At 34.5% G+C, this 21923-nt stretch overlaps 1 protein-coding gene and 1 long non-coding RNA gene across 4 annotated transcripts in view; one reads left to right on the top strand and one right to left on the bottom strand.

Annotated features, from left to right (window-relative positions):
* Positions 1-12074, top strand: part of LOC114931062 (uncharacterized) — a 252494-nt gene extending 240420 nt beyond the window's left edge. For 2 of the 3 annotated variants that reach the window (XM_029302982.2, XM_085481011.1), the window contains 2 exons: positions 599-686; positions 9865-12074. In XM_029302982.2, the coding sequence (XP_029158815.1) occupies positions 599-686; positions 9865-9919 (143 nt within the window). In that variant the 3' untranslated portion in view covers positions 9920-12074. The remainder of the gene's footprint in view (positions 1-598; positions 687-9864) is intronic. The other variant, XM_085481017.1, reaches the window with a different exon arrangement.
* The window catches only part of LOC114931064 (uncharacterized), a 169565-nt gene that overhangs the window by 138783 nt on the left and 8859 nt on the right, over positions 1-21923 (bottom strand). The gene's annotated exons all lie outside the window — the stretch shown is intronic.

The raw sequence follows: 21923 nt of genomic DNA, 5'->3' as shown, positions 1-21923 counted from the left end.
TGCGCCATCCAATCGAAATCGCAGAGTCAGCGATTGTCATCCGTTGCGTCGCACGAAATCTCGTCGCGAGAGGGTGCGTGACAGCCGCGTATATAATCTAGCGCGACATTTGCGTAGCTCTCTGTGACAAACAGACTGCGACAGCGCGTTGATAAACGCTGAATTATGCGTCGCTAGACCTAGGGCTATCTCATATATATGCGTGAAATAACGGTTAAATATGATAGATATATTATCCGTGTATATTAATTACCGTGTTCATTTTATCGCGGTTTTGATTTCTAGTTTTATTTCATAAATATGGAGTCTTTCCTAAAAAAAATTTAAACCGTGTATTGTAATATTTATATAATTATGATGGTTTCGAAAAAAAAATAATTAATGAAATTTTAGCCAGAGGAAATTTTTATTTATTATTTTTCCAAAGTGTGTTTATTAATATATACATATATTTTCGAGAAAAAGAGAAGAATATTACCCGTTGACTATATAAAATGATTGCTGCTTGATCAAGCCTAGACATATCGCTTTTTTCCTGCACGTAGACGAAATTACGTACCCCGTGGTGATAAAAATTCGTCACCTCCTATCATTGCAGGTCAATGCATGGAAACGAATGGTGGAAGGATCGGCCGATCGACGTACCTGACGATCGTTCTGCTGACGGTGACTGCCGTGATATTCAGGTGATTCTAATCGAAAGCGCGACAATTAATTCAAATCAGTTAAAAATCGGATTCGACAGCGATATCGAACGCTCGGTGATAGTTGTAAGAGATATTCGCGACATAGTGATCGGCCATGACGCGACGCGACGCGATCGAACGAATGCCTGGGTCAATCTATGAAAAAAGAAAAAAATTAAAAAAAAGACAGTGCGATTTTAAACCGCAAACGAGAAAGATGCGGGAAGTAAGAATAGCCATTGACCGATTTAGACAATCGTGTTTGTGGCTCCTGTTAGTTTCTAGCTGTCGGGAGAAACTCGCGTTCGAAGTGACATTCTCGCGTCGTCGACGGAAAACGAAACGGATAAAAGCAGTGAAACGGAAAAAGGAAGGATACGATGGATATCATCTCGCGAAGAGTCGACGGGAAGAGATCCCACGAAATCAGTGAAAATTAGTTGAATTTCCAGCGGGCTCTTTTAGTGCGCGAAGAAGGAAAAGCTCGAGGGCGAGTTTTCCTCGACAAGTAGATTTTTTTACTGGATGTAGCGCGTAGGCACTAAGATTGGGCGAAGAAATTAACGAAATTATTAAGCAATTTTTATGGTTAGACCATATCACGAGATCGGTATCGTGACGGATCGACGCGGATCTCGATCGAGAACGAAGGACTTTGTAGGATGCGATCCTGTCCTGTCGTTTCTTGCCGGTGAAACATAACAAACGATCGAATTACTTTTTAAAACGGAGATAAAAGCAAGGATTATTATATATATATATATATATATATATATATATATACAGAGTGGCCCAAAAAAATCGGAACACTGAAAAATCTCGAAAAATATACGTTTTACAGAGAGTTCAGTGTTCCGATCTTTTTGGGACACCCTGTATATATATATATATATATATATATATATATATATATATATATGAAAAAACTATATATAGCCTCGACAAGTGCAAAAAGGCGAAGGAGCATCTACTCGGTAAATATTTTCTTCGCCGGGCGAATGCTCATTTCTTTGCTCATTCTCGGGCATGTACCCTCTCAATAAATACCGATTAATTGACGATACGCGTAATAATTATATCGATAAATTACATGTAATAATCGCGGCGAGCGTCACGCTGTCGTTCTACGATGGATCGAGTGAACTTTCGCATGTCCTCGCGAAATAACGCGAGGAAAGATGAAGGGAATATGATGGTCGGTGAGTCGCCGGTCCCTCGGCAAGGACGAGTCAACCGAGAGCGAGAGCAGTTAATTAGAAGTGATAAATGGGAATAAGCGATAGTGGGGATAGCGACCCTTAAATAAAATATGTCGGCACGGAAAGTTCTTTAACCGATAAGGAACAAAATGTGTTATTTCATCGAATCGCGATCGTGAGTGGGTAATTTTATACATCTATGGAGAGGTCGAGAGAGAATATTAAACGCGAGAGATGAAACTCCGTTTTCGGATGTCACCTATGGTCACTCTTCCTCGGGGAGGTGGACTCACGGCTCGCCACATTTTTCGTTATTAATGCGTCGAGAGGGGTCGCCGAGAGGATCGCCTATTGATTTCTGAATTTTATTCGCCGAGAATAAAAATCGCGCGCGATATCTTTAACGTTGAATGCGCAGTGATTTTCGACGCGAAAAGTTTCTTTGCCCGTTGAAAGCATCGGCTTTTGATTGTGCGCGGGCGACATTTCTTCGGCGACATCCGTTTGACGTGCACATTAATGTTAAGCAATAAGCAATAAAAATACACGAACATATATACAAAGATATACACACGCAGACACATATACGCGGCAGCAGCACGCTCGAGAAAATGGTGATAACGAGGAGGAGGAATGTTGTGCTTATATAAGAGAAGCGCGAACACACGTTAATTCGATGAAGGAACTCGGTTAATTAGTTCCGGATTTTCGCGATTAATGACGACAGATTGAGGGCCGGACGTGACGTGTAAAACGCTACGATATTATTGTAACTAATACAGAGTCTATATTATATTATTGTACAACCATCTTTGTAATAATTAAGCCGTAATCGAGAGCGAGTGACAAGAGATGTAGGAAGAAAGACAAACAAAGAGGAAGTTAGGGACACTAGAGAGAGAACGCGTGAGTGAGAAATAAATGTGTGTGTGTATGTACATGTACGAAAGAGAGGAAAGAAAAAGAGGAGCGTGTGAACGAGAGCGAAAGGGAAGAGGAGAGGGGGTGTGAAAAAAAAAAAGAGCGAACCATAGGAAAAAGCCAATCGCTATTTTAGCACTTTTTCAATCACGTTGTACGTAGTTTCTACGCCACTTACAACTACTTCCGTCGGATTTGATTTAATCAACCAGCGACGTCGACGAGATCGATTCTTGAGAAGGCGAAACCGAACAAATCCAGCGAAGAGAAAGATTCCATCGTCGTGTCAATCGTTTATACCCCACTTCTAATTATTTCTCCCCTTTTTTCCGTTTCGATCTCTCTGGTTTGAAATTGCTCGTAACGCTATCGCGATTATTCGCGTTATTTCTCCGGCCTTTGCTTTCCAGCGAATCGTCATGTAGGATCGATATTAATTGTCTCGCATGTTAATTGAAGCTTCGCTCAAGAATCCTCTCTCGGACAACGCGCTTCTCATCGGGCAACGCTATCTCCGTTTTCAGGGTTCTCAGAAGAGAAGGATCGATCGAGACTTTCGTTAACAGGTAAGCGAAGATTATATTAAACGACGCGACGCGCGTTTCTCATTTTTCACCGACAGGTAGGACTTAGGCTACTTAGAACACTTAGCGATTATCACATTAGGAGCCATACTGTACCTATGAGCGCAGCGTACACACATATACATATTATATATAGCGAATATGAAGTAGTTAAGATCGGGTCTAGCCGTTAAGATTTCTCTAGCTTCTTAGGGGATAATAAGCTCATTGTGAACAGCAATCAGATCTGATCCAGATGCCCCGCGGTCAAGAATCACGCGTGTACAATCCCGACGAAGTCGATTCCATCGTCGATCTGACGATGGAGACGCGAGTGATAATACGAGATCTCGTATCGGAGGAGGGTGCGACTATTCGGTGAAAATTAAATTCGATACAGTAATAGTCTAATTCATTTTTTCTGTAAAACTTAAGAAAGATTAATGTTGAAATTAACGTCGAAATTTTTTGAACTTTAACATATGTATATTTTCTCAGTGTGTGTTTGAAAAAAAAAAAAAAAGACAATGAATTAGGCTGCTGTATCTAATATTTCATAATCGAAAAACCGCACAAAGATTCATCGTATTCCGCTTGTTTCGAGAATGACAAAAAAAAGTATTAATTGGAAACTTTTTTAGAATTTTAATGGGTTTGTTGTTGCGCGGATATCGAAGCGCTCAATTAGATTTATGCACAATTTATGCCATCAACCGGAATAAAATGGATACCGATTGTTTATTATTCGATATATTTTGGTTAAAACAATAAATGTTTATTTTCCTTTCACGAGCATTGTTAGAATATGAATAGTCACACATAAATCTAAAATCAGAGATTCCAAATCTCGCGATTTGTTGTTTAATTAATCCCACTTATACACACACACACATATATATATATATATATATATATATATATATATATATGCATATTGCAACCGAGTATAACCGAGTGTACAAATATTTTTCAGTGGTTATATTTTTATTTTTCCATATATTTCTATTCGCTTTCATGATTTCCACTATACGCAAAGCTACAGAATGCATGCAATAATCAGATTAACCGAAGCTAACGCGAACAAAAAGCGGAACAGGCTTGCAATATCAAAGAATAAAAATTTGTTATTTAAACATTGCTATGCGCGCATTATTTCGCTTTCTAACTTTTCCATTCTCTTGCAATTTACATCCAAAGACTTGCATCGTTTTGGAACGATTCGTCCATAAACTGCACTTTATTATTTTTTTGAAGAAATTTATAATGCCGCCGTTTTAATTTCAGACACTCTCACAAAGAGATAAATTTTAAAATTTTAATAAATGCATATATATTTGCGTCATATTGAGTTAGGAAAAAATTTGATTTACACACACGTGAAGGGAAACTTATGAATATTTTACAACACGTTGCGCAATAACGAATAAAATTTTCGACAATGAAAACGATCGAGTACGAAAGTCACGCGAGATCGTAACCGGCACTCGAGCGAACGCTCGAATATTCTATTATTTTCGATTTGCCTGATGCAAACGTCGAGGGATTCGATAATTATCAGAGCATTTCCAAACATCGTTACTAACCAACCGCTCGCGTCGTTCATCTCTCTCCCTCTATCTCTGTTTCTTTCTCGTTCTCTTCCTCCCTCTCTTACCAAACATTATGCACACCGTTTAATGAGATTGATGCAATCGTCCGATGCATTTAATCCTGCCAATTTACATTGCGTCCTAATATCGTGCGCGAGAGCATTCCGTTAATAGAGCCGCTAATGAGAAACAGAAACAGTCTCCTCGTTATTGTTTTCGATAGATTAGACAATCTCGTCGATAGGAAATCGCTCAAATCGATTATACGAAGAAATTCGCGTTTATTCTATTTGTATTCGATAATTGGTTGATTTTTGTTCTATCATATCGGAAATTATGTTAAATTAGAGAAACAAATGGATATTCGATAAATTATCGAGGTCGAGGAAAAAATTGCCTCATTTAAATTAAATGAAGTGATGAAAATTTTGGAATCCTTTTTCCAAGCTTCGCTCAGCGAAATGAAATGTTACTCTTAACAGCTGATGCGCCGCGTTCCAACTTATCGGTACACAATCGCGAAAATGACAAGACGCGCTTTTCGCGAACGCGCTGCTTACAGTTGATTTCACCGCAGTGCGGATGTGGCTTCGAAACCGATGTGAATACCGAACAGGGATTAGAGCATCACGTTTAGCCGTACGGGCCGGCGGCGCGGCGTACCGAGACGATTAACGATTTTATGGAAGCTCGTCTAATGGGATTATCGGATTACTTCCGTGTCGGTACGAGTACTCCGCGCGCACTATATTACTCCTCGCACCACTCTGTGGATTACGTTCTCATTCTTGAGATCTCGCTGCTTGGCGCCAAACTGTTATTCTTTGAGATTTTCGGATGCGTTCTCGCCGACAACCGTGTCGCGATGAAGTTGGCCTCGTGACAAACGAACAGTTGGAATATCAATTTTGCCTTTAATAAATTGAATTTATTTTCACAACGGCACGAATCCAAGAATAGAAAATTAAATTCGATTAAATTCGATTAAATTTGATTGCGCGTGCTATTTCTGAAGCATATAAATTTAACGCGTTGATATTTACATAATAATATTAATTCACAACGTCAAGTGTTTTATACCGTACACATTTTAGTCAGATTTAATGTAGAAATTTCTTTAATCTTACCTTTTTTATAATTGGCGTCTTTATAGGCTGTTTACCTTCTTTCATAATTTTTTTAATTTTCTCTGATTTCTTGTTAAACTTCAAGTTAGCTTTTAGTTATCTTTCTTTGCAATATTTGAACTAAAAGTTTTTCCGAACTTTTCTTCTTTCATTTTAGCTCTCGCGTATCATGTTTTTCTTAAAAGAGAAAGAGAGAAAAAGAGGTAGAGAGGAGGAGATATCATGCATTCTATTTATAAATTCCATTGACCATCCATATTTCTGAAAATTATAGACTGATGAGGCTTCCGAAATAACTAATCTAATTTTGAATGAATGAAATATCAGCTGGAAATGATTAATTTGCATAATTTAATTGCGAAATGATGTGAAGTATAGCTTTGCTAATTCTATTGGTTTTCCTCTTTTCATACATCAGAATATTTTTTAACATTCTAACTATAGTACAATCGAATATCGCATTATTCGTATTATTTTTGTATCCATTGTGGATGTATGTACAAGTCAGATATTGTTATTACAATTTATTCGCGCGTTTTTTTTTTTTTAATAATAATACCGTTGTCACTCTTATTACCGTTTCTCAATTCGAAGATGAAACAGGGAGATAAAACGAGGCCGCGTTTCCACTTTTTCCGAAAAAAGGAATGAAAACAGCGGACACGCTCACGGGCTCGCGATTTATATCGTCATAAATATATTTACGGTTATAACTCGAACTCTCTTCGATATCGCGCACGACGCTTTATTTCATAGCTTCCGGAAATAGATCCGTTGACTTCCCGCGTCTCTAGGGAATCGATACTCCGATAAAATCCCGGCCCGTCCGTTCACAACCGCTCGAAAACAATCCGCGCTTATTTCCCTTCGCGAAATACTGTCCGAGTTTTCTCTTCTCGAATCAAGCTCGCATCCGGCTCGTGAAAAGACGAGATTATCAGTGATATCCGGTCCGCACGCGGCGACGATTCACGTCTCCTGTCAACCCGACCTTATCAAATCCCTCAGGATTATTGCAATAGCAAATTTATATATTAATCAAAAAAATTCCATTTTGACAGTTCCAATTATAAATATATTCATGTTCGAAATATATTTTTGGAGAGAACTTGAAAAAAAATTATAAGATTAATTTCTTCAAGTTTTTACAACACTCGATTAAATTATTATTGCATACCATCTTTTAATTTTGCATTTCAGATTTACGATCTTTAAAGTATAAAAAATACAACATTATTGTATATAAATTTGTATCAGTTGCAAATAAATATTAGTTGTGAAGTATAAATATAATTATTAAATATCTCTAAAAATATATATTGCATATGGACGAAAGATTGTATTTCAGGTGATATTTGCTCGATTATCTCGTTAAAGACAGTGAAAAATAATTAACTCTGAAAAATCATCCCTGCAACCCTGATCGATCCTATCCACGCAGAAATACACGCACACGCGGGTCGCTTATGGTTTGAAAAGCATCGTCGTCCGGAGATTAGAGTGCCTCTGGTGCCATATGGGGAAACGACAAAACTTCCCCCAATCTGTAGGAGGTAACGACTCCCGCGTGTGCGCATGAGAGCCGCGATGCGTCTCGATTACGAGAGAGAATACAAGGGGAGGAAAAGAAAAATGCGAGTCGCTGATAGCCCGCGTTTTTCACAACCTAAATGCCGGAAAGTTCTTGAGCGTTATTGTGCCGCAGATTCAACTCTCCGCAGCGATAAGCGACGCGAGCTAGCGAGCTTCTTCTAATTTCCAGCTAGATTTCGATCCTTGCATTTGCCGCGTGCCGTGCCACACACTTCAAGTACTTTCTTTATTAACTATATAGTTCCGGCCATGTACGTATATAATGAACTTTTGATGTATACAAAAAGAGTTCGTTCAATTTTATTTATTACAATCAATTATTTTCAAAATTGATAATAGGGTATAAGCTTGATGTCGTCTGCTCTTAAGTACGTTGGAATCTAATTCTGCAAAGGCAGAGAAAAATCAATTTTTATATGAAAATTATTGTCTTTCTTTTTAATTATTAAGGGATATTTAGTCTTTGTAGCCAAGTTAAGCGCAAGTAACGATGTCATTAAAAGGATATCACAATTGTAGGCGCTATTTTAATTTATAAGACTAGTTATATAATTATTTCTGTGATTTTTCTTTGTAAATGCAAAAGTAGGAAAGATAGAATATATAGAAATGGGTAGTTCCCATAGATTATTACTCTACTTGACAAATGTGATTCGCTCACCCTCTGAAAGTGGTACAACTTTACCAGGGTAGGGAGGGAGGGGATCAATATAAAAAATGCGTTCTCGGAACATACGGAATTGCGTGCCACGGAGGTTTTCGCAAGCTCGACGTACACCGTCACTTTCCTTTCCCGGTACAGTATAGTCGGCACCCTTCGTCGATTCGAGGACGTTTTCAATCAAGGGACAATCATCCCTCGACGAGCAATCCAAGTTCTATCGGATCAGCCCGCCGTTTCGTCCCCCGACGAGACGCGGCTAGAGATCCGTCCTTCCCTTTCTTCCCCTAAACCTTCTTATACGAACAACGATAGAAATAACTTCCGCTGCACCCTCAGCAATGGTGCCCGAATGTACGATGCTGCGAATGCGTGCGAGAAGTGTAATAGCGCCACCCTGCGTTTCGAATAACGTTGAATTAATGTTCTCGTAGTGATTGATTCTCTATTTCACATTTCTCTATATCAATCACAAAAATATATAGCTATTAAAATTTGAATTTTTCATCAATGCGGATAAAAACATTTTATTATATATATTACATGTTATTTTTGTAGAAAAAATTTTTCTCCGTCAATTAATTAAAATAAGAGAGATTAATATTTTCAAGTTCTCTTCATATTTGTGAGTCAAAGTGGTACCAGTATGAATTAATATACATTTTTTTTTATCAACGATTATTGATTCGTGAAAAATTTTGTTCGGCAGAGAAATGTGCGCGTTATTAAAATCAACGTGAAAAGTTGATTTAAAAGAGAATTAATGATATTAAAAATTCAGAGATATAGGGTGGCGCGGCTAGGACAGGTTACTGATATACGTATACGCGTGTATTAAGATTTCGATATGTGTATATAGATGTAGTACTTTATGCGCATATTATCGAATGCGTCCAATGATAGATAAAGAAATGCCCGAGATACACGCGTGTAATGAGCGCAAAAACCGCGGGGCAAAAAATGTCGACGAGAGCCATCATCACCTGATATTTTATTCTCATATGCTAAATTTGAGAATGACATCAAATCGGATTATTCAGCACGAATAGTTGAAATGGAATCAAAAACGACTGTTATAAGGCGAGCAAAATTGCCATCGAAGGCGGACGATCTTATCTCGCTGGAATAACGGAATATCGCAGTTGCAACATGTATTAATTTTTTAACGATGTTGCAGAGTGCAAAAAAATTTTAATTTGATGAGAAGAGATATAATATTTGAAAGTGCAATATGTCGAAATAAGAGAAATATATAATATATTTATTTTTTATAAATAATATCTCGATTATTTTTATATATAATTTTTCGATACTTTTTATATAATATCAAAATGATTATATATATTTTTATCAATTTTTTACGATGTTTTACTTTATAATTTTTACTGGAAATAAAAATTGTTAATTTATTTCTTTTTCACATAAATATGTCACAAAATCGATAATTGATTTTTGCTTCTTTTAAATGCACATATGATTTCGAGGATCTTTATTATTATATTTTTTTTGTATTTAATCGTTTTAGAATGATACGAGGAAATAAATGGAAAATCGGATCGCCTAATTTTCGGGCTGAATAATCCGCTACGAGCTCGTCAAGAAGTTTCGCCATTGGCGTGATGCGATAGGAGGAAACTGGATACATGATCACTTCGGATTTGCATACTCCCTCATAGTCTAAACCTCATTTGCTTAGGCGAATTGTCGAATTAAAGCAACGATCGGTCGTCTGCAACGCAAGCGATTCTACCAGCAATTTATTGAACTACTAGAATTGAATCTAGGTCAGATGAGCAATCGGAAAGTATTTATCGAATATGATATACTCATGGAAATGTCGAAGCAGCATTAATAATACAATAAACTATTGGCTGCTAACAAATACAGCAGATGTAAAAGGAAACCGCTTAAAGATTTTTGTTGCTCAGAATGAACAATACAAAATTATATCCACTCGTGCATTAAATTAAGATTTAAATTACAAGTGCAATTGAACAGTCGGTATAGCCTTTATAATAATTTTTATTCAATTCCAAAATGAATAAAAAATTATTAATGCGATTCAGTATTTTGTATATTACGAAAGAAAATTTACGAATTTGAATTATATATAAAAATCAAAATTATCACGATTGATCTGTATATATAGCAAACTTAAGTAATTAAAATATATGTAATTTTCTATCGAATACTCAGTGAATCGGTCTTTTCATGAGCGCGAAGCTAGCACGTCGCTGCCATTTACGGTCGCACAATTTTCCGCCACCTCGGTTACCGCTGTTTCTCTCCAGCTTTAATCGCTTGCTCGACATCGTCCCGACAATACGAATTGATGATCGAACGTAAAATTGATCGTTCACGTCGCGTGCCGAACGCTCGGTTCAGCGAAGTCCATTAAGATCTCACATTATGTGTCGCGAATCATGCCGCGAATACTCTAAATCGACTACTGTAATTTCGTGATTACATAACGGACAATCATTCACAGACTTTCGTTGCTGAGATGAAGTTTACAAAGTGAGAAAAAAGTGTGTTCTCATTTCTCTATTAGTTTCTTTCTTTTTTTTACGAATCTTTCTTTCAAAAAATATTCGGCATTTTTATTTACGACTTTTTTATTTTTATTTTCATTACGTTTAACTTCCATGCGTATCACTATTTTTACGTGCGAGATCCGCTAATTAGGCTTAACGCGTTGAAAGCCTCTTTTTAAATTTTCGTCGAATTTTTTACAAATGTGAAATTGAATTGTGAAATTATTGAACCGCAAAAAGAGAGTGATAAAAAAGTAAGAAAAATTTTTGACGAAATTAGGAGGTGGAGGCTAATATCGAAGCCGCAATTCAATGAAGCCGCAAATTCCTAATATTTTCATCAGCCTAGATTTAGTAATATATAATATTATTTTAATTATATATTACTAAATCTAGGCTCATGAAAATATTAGGAATTTGCGGTTTCATTGAATTGCGACTTCGACATTACGTAGATGGATTGCGATGTTTGTACAATTGCAATGTCTTTTATGCAAATCTGAGTTATCATGATCCAATTATCCAATTATCCTGTTTATTGTGCGAAAAATAATACCGAACGCGACGAACATTGGCTATGAAATCGGCGAAAAATACGATTTAGTAGTTTTGTCGAATGAATGGCAAAAGCAATACTCTCTGTACGTGGATGCGTGCATGATATTACCATAGTGTGTGTAAAACGTGAGAAAAGAAAAGATAAGTGTGTAAGCTACCTGTGCCTTGTAATAAACCATATATATATGTATGTATATATGCAACACATGAAAAAAGAAACGTAAATACACATTATATATATATATATATATATATATATATATATATATATATATAGAGATAAAATGCGTGACACACTGAGACACACGCATAAACATACACGAACGAGATACTCTTACGATAATCTATTTAAACAATCGTTGCCGTCTCTTCTGAAACAGAAACCCCCTCTCAGAATTTCATTACAGCGCCCGCAGAGAGAAATAACGGAGCAAATGACGAGGAAGGAAAAAAAAGAAATGAAAAAGATATGTTGTTGAATAAAATAGCAATAATCGAATTTTCAGACTGAATTATGATTGAATATTATACCGCAAGTCTTTGTTGTCGCGGCGGCGACGCGCGAGTGTGTTAATTATTATAAATACTGTTACAGTGTCTTGCTACAACCGGGGAGATTAAAATAAAATCTCGAAGCTCGAAACCTTTGGAGATTTTATTTGCCCCTATAAAAATTTAATCCTGAACGCATATATTTTCTTTTAATTAATTTATCACTAATCTAATGTATCATTTTTTAAATTAATTAATTAAATATACAGTACCCTTCATAAATTTCGAAACACCTTACATTTTACAGTTAAAAAATTGCATGGTAGCGATCTGTTAGAAATAAAAATGTTATTTAAATATTTTATGTTTATTTTATGATTTATTTATACAAAAAATCTGCACAGATCTGTCAAAAGGATCCTCTTAATTTGAGAGAAAAATTCTCTAAAGAAATATTCTTTAATTAGATATTCGTAACATGCAAGAGTATAAACTTAATGGAATGTTTTTTATCAGTATATTATTTAAAATATTATTAATCGTAAAAAATGGTAGTAATTTAATCAAGCAACTCTGGCTATTTAATGATCTTTATTTAATATTCACGACGTTTCGGCCATGGGTTTCGGCCCTTATCAAGTGCTAAAACACAACTTTCTATATAGAAACTTAATTTCTGATCTATCATCATAGTTAATTGTTTCACATTATATCATGTCACATTCTAAGATCAGAAATTAAGTTTCTATATAGAAAGTTGTGTTTTAGCACTTGATAAGGGCCGAAACCCATGGCCGAAACGTCGTGAATATTAAATAAAGATCATTAAATAGCCAGAGTTGGTTGATTAAATTACTACCATTTTTTAATTATCATCTGGTGACTTCAGAGTTTTTTACATCTATTATTAATCGTCATAACAAAAAGCAGTCTTATAAATGGACATTTGTTATTTATTGCATACAGTATGCTTTATTTTCAAGTTTGGAAACATTTTACAGTTAAACAATCACATGGCAGCGATCTGTCATAAATAAAAATGTTATTTAAATATTTTACGATTTATTGATAAAAAAAAAAACCTACACAGATTGCGCTGCCATACGATTGTTTAACTGTAAAATGTAAGGTGTTTCCAAACTTATGGAGGATACTGTATATATATATATATATATGTATTTAATTAATTAATTATTATCAGACACCAGCTTCTTGGAGAATAACAGGCGCCAGTGGAGGCCAACGGTTGCAAAGGTCGAATTTTCCGCATTTCCTGAATTTTGCTTGCGTAAAAAAGAAGCGTATTTCGCGATCGATTTTCTTTTTCTCGCTCGTGCTCGAGCGAATTTATCGCCAGCCGTTGTTGCGTTGCGAGCGGCCAATTGGCGAAGAGCGATGCCCCTTTTTGATTTAAGGTCTCTCCTTCTTTACGATCGCGCAGTCGACTGTCTCGCACGGCTAACAGCGACGCGCGCGGACACATAAATTCTTTCTCAGCCGGTGCTGGCTGGCATGTGGCAAGATCGAGATTCGGCGTGCGGGCTTCTGTCGTTATTTACTGCCATTCGCACGGACCGGAGGGGCAGGAGGTGGAGGCTGTTTTTGATGGATGTCGCGGGATAAGTGCTTTTTCTTTTTCTCCAAGACCATTTTGTAATTTAATGAAAAAAAAAAAAAAAAAACAAAGGTTTTCTTTGGTTTTTATCACGAAGAAAGATGTACCGTTATACCTCGTTTCTATCATATCAGTGAGACATTGCTGCATCTTGAGGAGCATCGAGGGAGAAACAGCCAGGTAATATGCTTAGTTTATGCATACGAATGTTCGTGTGTAAATTTCTTTTTTTCCGAGAAAAGTGTTGGAGGATTAATAATTCTCTATGTCGAGAAATAATTTATTTAAATATTAATTGTTAAATTATATATTTTTATTTGAATAGTGAAAGTTTGGATGATGAATATTATGTTTAATCGAGTCTTTATGAATAATGAAGATATTTCGCAATTTTCTCTGGATTTTTTTTTATATCGAAATATGAGTATATAACATAAATTTAGTTTATCAGTAAAAATATAAGAAAATTAAGACGTATTATGATAGAATTATAATCCGATCGATATATTCGATGCAACAACGATATCATTGATGTCGTACGGTTTCGTCTGCGAACACGAACGATCTTCGTACATATAATTCTCTGAAAGTAAATGGCAGCAACTACGAGAAAGAGTCGTAGATCGCTTGCTCAGCGTGTTACACAAAAGGAACGAAACTACCCGCGCTCGTATCAGCATTTTATCACCCATGCGATCGACATTACCCCTTTTCACAACGCGACACGAACTACTGCATCGCGCAAGGGGACATGTTTCCACCGCATTATGAGACCGATTACCACCGATGTGATATAATTCCGTACGTATATCAATCCGTTTCCACTTTTTTTACGCGCGAGACCCGCTAATTAGGCTTAACGCGCTGAAAGCCTCTTTAAATTTTCGTCGAATTTTTTACAAATGCGAAAGCGAATATTTAAAATTGAATTATGAAATTATTGAACCGCAAAAAAGAGAGTGATAAAAGAGTAAGAAAATTTAATGACAAATTTCTGTGTGTCAATTAATTTGAAATGTTCTTTAATAGCTTTCTCAACAAATAATAGTTTTATTTAACGCTTGAAAAAATTCATCAATTTTAAATAACGATTGCTGCACAGTTTGCGTGTTCCAGGAATGCATGTTTTTTTATCGCGCTTTTATTCTGCCCCGCTTAATGATCATCTCTAGAGATGATATTATCATCATTGATTAAAATCCGATATATGCGCTTTATTATCAAGTTTTCGATAACATATTTTATGAGCATCTCCGCATTGATTATCGACGATATTAAATGAGCAAAGCACAATCAATATCCCTGCACGAAAGACAATGCAGTTTCTAGAAATTTTCATCGCAAAATTACGATGTGCTTTTCATTTTGCAATATTTAATTACTACATTTTACGAAATAATAATTAGGTTTCGATCCGGCAGATTTTTTATATAATACGCACAATAATATTCATTTGCAAAATACGTGTCATTGTTCCACTCTCATTAACTATAATATTTCCCTCGAGTTTTCCGATATATATATATATATATATATATATATATATATATATAATATGTTACACATATTTTTCAACAACCTTTAACTATTATATTGCAAATGATAAATAAATTGGTATATTTTTGCGTAAATATCCTTTCAACAAATTATAAATTATTTATGTTATTCTCAATTGATTATATTAATGCAATAATATTTTCTTCTTAAATGTTTTTTTGGATATGGATAAGTATAAGAAGCATACGATTTTCACAAGCATTGTCACGACTATTTGACTATTTAATTGAACTCTTTCTGTGATATGGTGATATCAGATTTTTATGTATATAGCAATATCTATACTTTAGAAAGTTAATCTTTGTTAAGCCTAACGCTTCTCGTAGCAAACGTCACCTTGTAATTTTATCGAATATTTCCAAGTAGATATAATACGATAAAACTATTTTTTTCGGTCATATATTTCTATATTTCTAAGAATAAAATATAATCAAGATTTGCTGATGATATTCGTTTGCTACAATGAAAACTGGAAGCGATAGCTATATTTTATTTTCATTTCATTTAATTTTCTATATATTTATAAGTGTTATCTTGATATGTTTGATTCTTTTGCATTACACGACGGGCTACTATTCACTAAAATAAACAGTAAAAAATTCCACTCAAAAAAGCTTGTCAACACGTTTATCGAAAAAAAAAGAAGAAACAGATAAATACCTGATTTTAACAGTGCTTGCAATCCGGTTGATGCAAGATCGATATCGCCTAGATTGGAAAATAACCTGTATTGTTCTATCCGCGCGCGTTATCTGTCCACGTATGTCTCTTGCCATTTTCTCCGTGTCTGTGTGTGCCTGTATACGTTTCGAATATATGTATATCCTATTACCTAACACTGCGCTAGCATCCTGCATGTTGCAATTGAGATCGCGTGACAGACGGCCGTCTCTATCCGGTCGAATGAGACGACGTGACGGGACGCGACACGAAATCGGTACATGACCAGACACTTTTTAATCACGCATTACGCGACCACCATAAATCTCTGAGCGACCTGTTATCGCGCTGGATGCACTGTCCAAGGACCATATTTCATTGCATAAGACGTATATAATACGATCCGTAATATGGTATATATATTATATTTCAAGCACGATCGATATTATGTATACATATATATATATATATATGCAGGGAGTATAATTTATGTCATTCGTATCGGTGGCAATTTTTTTCTCTGAGCTTGTACCGTATAGAAAATTTAAACATTGCAAAATTTTATTTTTTTGGCTTGCTATATTTAATAAAAAATTGGAAATCCGAAAGTAATCAATGATCAAATATTCAAGTTCAACGGAATGACTTGTTTATTATTTTTACGATTTTCATTCATCAGAGACCGTATCTGTTTTTTATAATTCTTTATCTAGTGATGCTTTCCTGTATTTTAATCACTTTGATAATTTATTCATCAGCATTTATCGTTCAGCGTGGAACGAAATTTCCTTTTACAATCATGTTGTTATCAAAGATTTATCTTACAATCACGTTGCAATAATGTATATATAGAAGGCAAAAGATTATATTTGTAAAATTCAATAACTGCCGAAGAAATTTACATATTTGGATATATATGTGTGTGTGTGTGTGTGTGTGTGTGTGTGTGTGTGTGTGTGTGTGTGTGTGTGTATGTATGTATATGTATATCTTTATCATAAAACTACAAAAATTAATGAGATATAAATACTCAACTATAATTAATATAATTAATTTGTTTTATATTAAAATATATAATTTTATAATTCACACTCAATATTGAAAATTCTACAATCGCGTTTAATTTAATAAAAATTATTAACACATTTGAATTCCCTATATTTCAGCATTATAAAAAAGTGTTCGAAAATAATATTGAATTAGAAATATCTGTCAACAAGTATCGAAGGCGGTATTCTTCAATAATGCTCTCATTTTATTTAGCACAGTCATGTTTCACTCGTATCAATATTCGATCAGCACGCGGAACGCAACGAGCAATTAGCGTCTTCATTAACATCCATGACTAAAACCTTGAACTAAATTTTCTTCTTTTTCTTGCGTTTTCATTCGCGATACGATCGATCAACGATCAAGAGCGCGATTCTATTTATACAAATATCTTAAGTTGATTAATACTCATAGAAAAAAACGAGATAAGTTAATCAAGCGAGCTAATACTCTTCTCTCTCGTATGACCTTACTCGTATTTTTTTCGCAGCATTACGGTTTGATAAGCGCTTGCTCCACTTTATTCATATGAACCTATTTCACAATATAACGTCGTAGACAGTCGCTATTGTCCAGATGCTTCTTCAATATTGCAATAACGCTGATGTGCTTTGCGAGCTATGCAGTCGTACAGCTCACTTTTAAGAAGTTGCGTAATAAATCTGCAAGGAAGCCGTAAAATGATTATAAACGGCCAAAGTTGCACTTAACTGTGCACCGACGTTGATTTAACGTGGACATTTACGTGGCTGAAAGTATATATTGTTGTGGGCGGCATCGTTGCTCTAAAGTCTTTTCCTAACGAAGTATCGCCGGCGAAATCTAGTTTCAACACTTTGCGCCATAAGCTCACTGCGAAGCTTGTTTAAAGGATCTTCAAGAACGATTATGGAAGTAAACCGGAGTGGCCGTGGAAGCCTGTGCGAGAGGGAGGAAAGGAAAAGGGAGTCGGTGGCGGCGAAGAAAGAAGAGGAGGATGAGGAAAAAGTTTATTCGATCAAAGCAATTATTGAAAATTGCCGTACGGACGTTCGGAAACTCACCGTAATCGATTCGTTATTACTTCCGAGTCTCTGAGAAACGTTCGATGTTAATTTAAAAGATTAATTAAAGGCTCTCTCAAGATTTCTTCGCGGTGCATCAACGTCTTCTGATTATCACTTCGTCATCTGAAGGAGATTACGGAAGATTTTACCGAAATGTACGGGGAAAAACATTTTTAAACATTAATTTTCTTTTTTAATAAAAAAAAGGAACATATATATATATATATATATATATAGGTATATATATTGATGCAAACAAATATTGATATAAATCATTTTCCTCTCTCGTGTTTATAATATAGCAATCTCGCGAAGTTTATATAAGCAATTCAATAACATTTTGTAATCGCAATTTGTATTATAATATTGTTTTTTTTTTTTTATCAAAAGAGATTAATTTTTATATAGAAACATACAACGATGAATTGGAAGCAAACTTCCACTTTGAGTGACAAAGCTAATTTTCCTTCTTGCAATTTTCATAAAGTCAGTGTCGAGATACATTCTTGCAGATGCCCTTTAATAATTATAATCTTTGCGCGGAAGACATCTTTTCTCAAGAGAGGCGGGAGAGAAGAGCAAATTATACACGTAAACGAGAAGCACTCCATGTTGGCAGACGGGCCGAACCCGTTTTAAGACTCGATTCCAAGTTTCCGGTAACGAACGGTGTAACGTTAAGCCTTTTCCTTTTTTCCTATCGCCGTCTTCTTTTTATTTCCGAGTATTGCAATCTGACCATTTACAGGCTACAAAGAACCATGTTGGCTCTCTCTCTTTCTCTCTCTATCGGTGCATCGAAAAGGCGTGTTACAGCGCGCTATATAATAACGTAATTTACGGCGAACCGCTGTTATCGTGACGAATTTCGGTATTCGTGCAACCGAGATTTAAACTTTTCACCGAAAAGGTGAAATGGGAATTTTTATTGCGTCTCGTGAGCACACCTGCTGTTTATGTACATGATAGGTGTTTAATGATAACTACTTTTAAGTTGAAAAAATTTGCATAGTTAAATTAAAAATTTGTGTATAAAAAATAATTATCAAATTCATAGTCAATTTCGTATTTTAGTTATAGTTAATTACGTATTTTTAAACTCTAGCTATTTTTTTCTTTTTAGAAAAAATCAATGAAATAAATAAATAATGTAATCAATGTTCAGAATATTTGCGTGAATGAGCAATCAATGATTATACGAATATCGGAATAATGGCGCCAAGTATATTAATCATTCTAATTTTCGTGTTCGTCTGTGCAATTTATGCGATCTTGTTGCCATTTAATCACTTAGGAAGCATGATTTTTCTTTTATATCGGCGAAGCAGCTGCAACGTTACAATCTCGTAGTCATCTATGATATCATAATTTATCTCAATCTCGAGAATATGGTATCGTCTTTAAAGAAATGGGAAATTTTATCGAACAGCTGGTGTTCTAAACGATGTAGCTGATGATGAAACCGCATCATATTAAACATGAATCACATAAACGAGCTCGTTACTTTTAATTTTTTAATCTTACAATTGCATACATTATAATATTAATAACCTCTATTTTACCATATAATTATTATATTTTAAAAAATCACGTGTATTTATAAAAAAAGAATATTTTTAATATATAAAAGAATATGCAAAAGTAATTGTCTCAATTCAAAAGACATGATACATGCTACTATTATAATAACGGACATACATATTTCATTTTCATACGGTTCACTTTTATCTCTTATATGTCAGTTACATATTACACTTATAAGTTGTTTTATCACATGTTTGTCCCAAACATACACGAGTGCGTTTTACAATATCTCGGTAGTTGCAAGTATACTATACAATGCAAGTTGTGTAATCACAAAGACACAAAGGCGAAGAGTGCGAGATGCATAAAAATAGAAGTTGACCAACAGTGCAAAAAAAACAGAAGACCAGTACGCTAAACATCTCGCGGAACAAACCGGTATTCGCGTTTGCATCGCGCAAAAAATTAAGCAAAGTGCTCAACGGACGAGAAATATATCTGCTCGTTTAGTTAAAACGACTTTCATATTGCAGTTCTTTTGTTATATCCCGACGCATATCCAAACATTTGCATACGCGTTTTTAATTATCATTTTTCTTAATGTGCGAAATTTCTATATAATCTCAGATATATTTAACATGATAATATAAAATATGGATACTTTCCAAAAGAATTTATTTATCTCATTGATTTTTTTCTAGAAAGAAAAAAATAACTTGAATTTAAAAATACATAATGCCAAAATACCTGCTTGATCAAAATTGATTGTGCATTTGATAATTATTTAAAAATCTAATTAAATCGGCAAATTTATTGTTCGATTTATATTATACGTGAAAAAAAATTTTAATATAGAATAGAGACAAGCAAAAATATGCCTAAAAACTTTTATTGTAATTTTGATACGTGTCGAAAAATTTATATACACGATTTAGTTCTTCAATCATCGGATGTCTTTATCGATAATATAAAGTCTAGACACTTAAATAGCACGATCGATGAAAAAAATACGATAAATATGTTAATAATATAAGTGAATTTGTGAAGTGTATAGCTTTTTCCATGAGCTGATAGCAGATTGTCTGCTCGAACGTATGGATAATATAATCACATAACAAGCAGACTGGCCACAATTTACTTTTTGACGTGATTTGCTTTTCCGACACTGTAGTAGCGGTAAAGTTCCGCCCACTGAGAGAGGAAGAGAGAAAGAGGAAAAGGAAGAGAATGGGAGACCACGTTATCGAATCAAATTTGCAGCAGCTAATTATGGTACGATATAATCCGTTAATGAAGCTATACGTTAACTCGACGTAGAACGGACTATTCGAAGCATTATTTATAACAAACGCTGACAAATCCCTCGCCGAAAGCGCTTAACATTTGATCAAGTATTTTCCAACATTGTTTGAAAATTATATCTAGTTGGCTGACACATTATCATTATGTAGATTATTTATAAATCGCGGTATAAATACGGATTCATATATTTTTAATGTTCAAGATATCACATAAAATAGAACGGAATCATTTCGTGTCAAAAAGTTCAAATGGTGTATGTAATTTGAAATAATTGAGATTAAGAGAAAAATTAGTATAAGTAAAATGCAAATTATAGCGAGTATAAAATTAAAATTAAAATATTATAATAATAGAAAAACATACGTCGGTGAAAACTATCTTTCATCTTAATTTACATTGTCGCGTACCTGATCACGTCAATAATATATCGTCTATTAAATAGCAAATACTTTAATCTACATGATAATTACAATTTAAAATACATATTTATTTAAAATTTGTAAATAAGAATTATTCTCAAGTTTTTGCACGTTCTACATATTATTGTAGCTATATAGTTAAAATTTGCCTCTCTCTCTATCTCTCTCTGACGATGTAATTAACATGTTATTCATGAGAATGTACAGTTAACTGTACACAGAAAATTTTTCTTCATTTTATAACCATGTAGAATTAAAAGTGTACACAAATCTCTCCGGAAAAATCCCATTAAAAAAATCACCAACCAAAAACTAACCGTTTCTTATTTCATAATTTTGCCAAGAAGCATGTTGAGCATAATAATTAAGACTTTAATTTGTATATTTTTAAAAATAGCATTTAAATTCAAGTATATTTGTAATCAGAATACTATATTAAAGACTATATTAAATTATAAAATACAAAAAGCAGCATTATATATATATATATATAAAAGTTTTTCTTTTAATATATTTAAATGAATTATTTCTTATATTATTCATATCATTATTATCTTTACTTAAAAATATTAAAAATTTTCCAAGCTTCAGTGAATAAAATTAAAAACATTAATTTTTTTAATTTATAATTTTTAATTCAACATTTTAGAACTACAGTTAACATGATCAACAGTAAAATCACGACTCTTTTTACAAATGATTTCTTATTCCACGACTGTTTTCTCCTCAAGATCGACACGTCGCGAAAGCACGATGATGGAAAAGCTAGCAGTGTCACGTCGTCGGTCATTCATCGTACTCTTGGAATTTGTGTCAATCGTGTGTAA

The sequence above is a fragment of the Nylanderia fulva genome, unplaced genomic scaffold (assembly GCF_048542155.1).
Source record: "Nylanderia fulva isolate GAGA-0341 unplaced genomic scaffold, ASM4854215v1 Scaffold1, whole genome shotgun sequence".
NCBI classification, from domain to species: Eukaryota; Metazoa; Arthropoda; class Insecta; order Hymenoptera; family Formicidae; genus Nylanderia; species Nylanderia fulva.
This window is presented reverse-complemented; position numbering and strand designations above follow the sequence as displayed.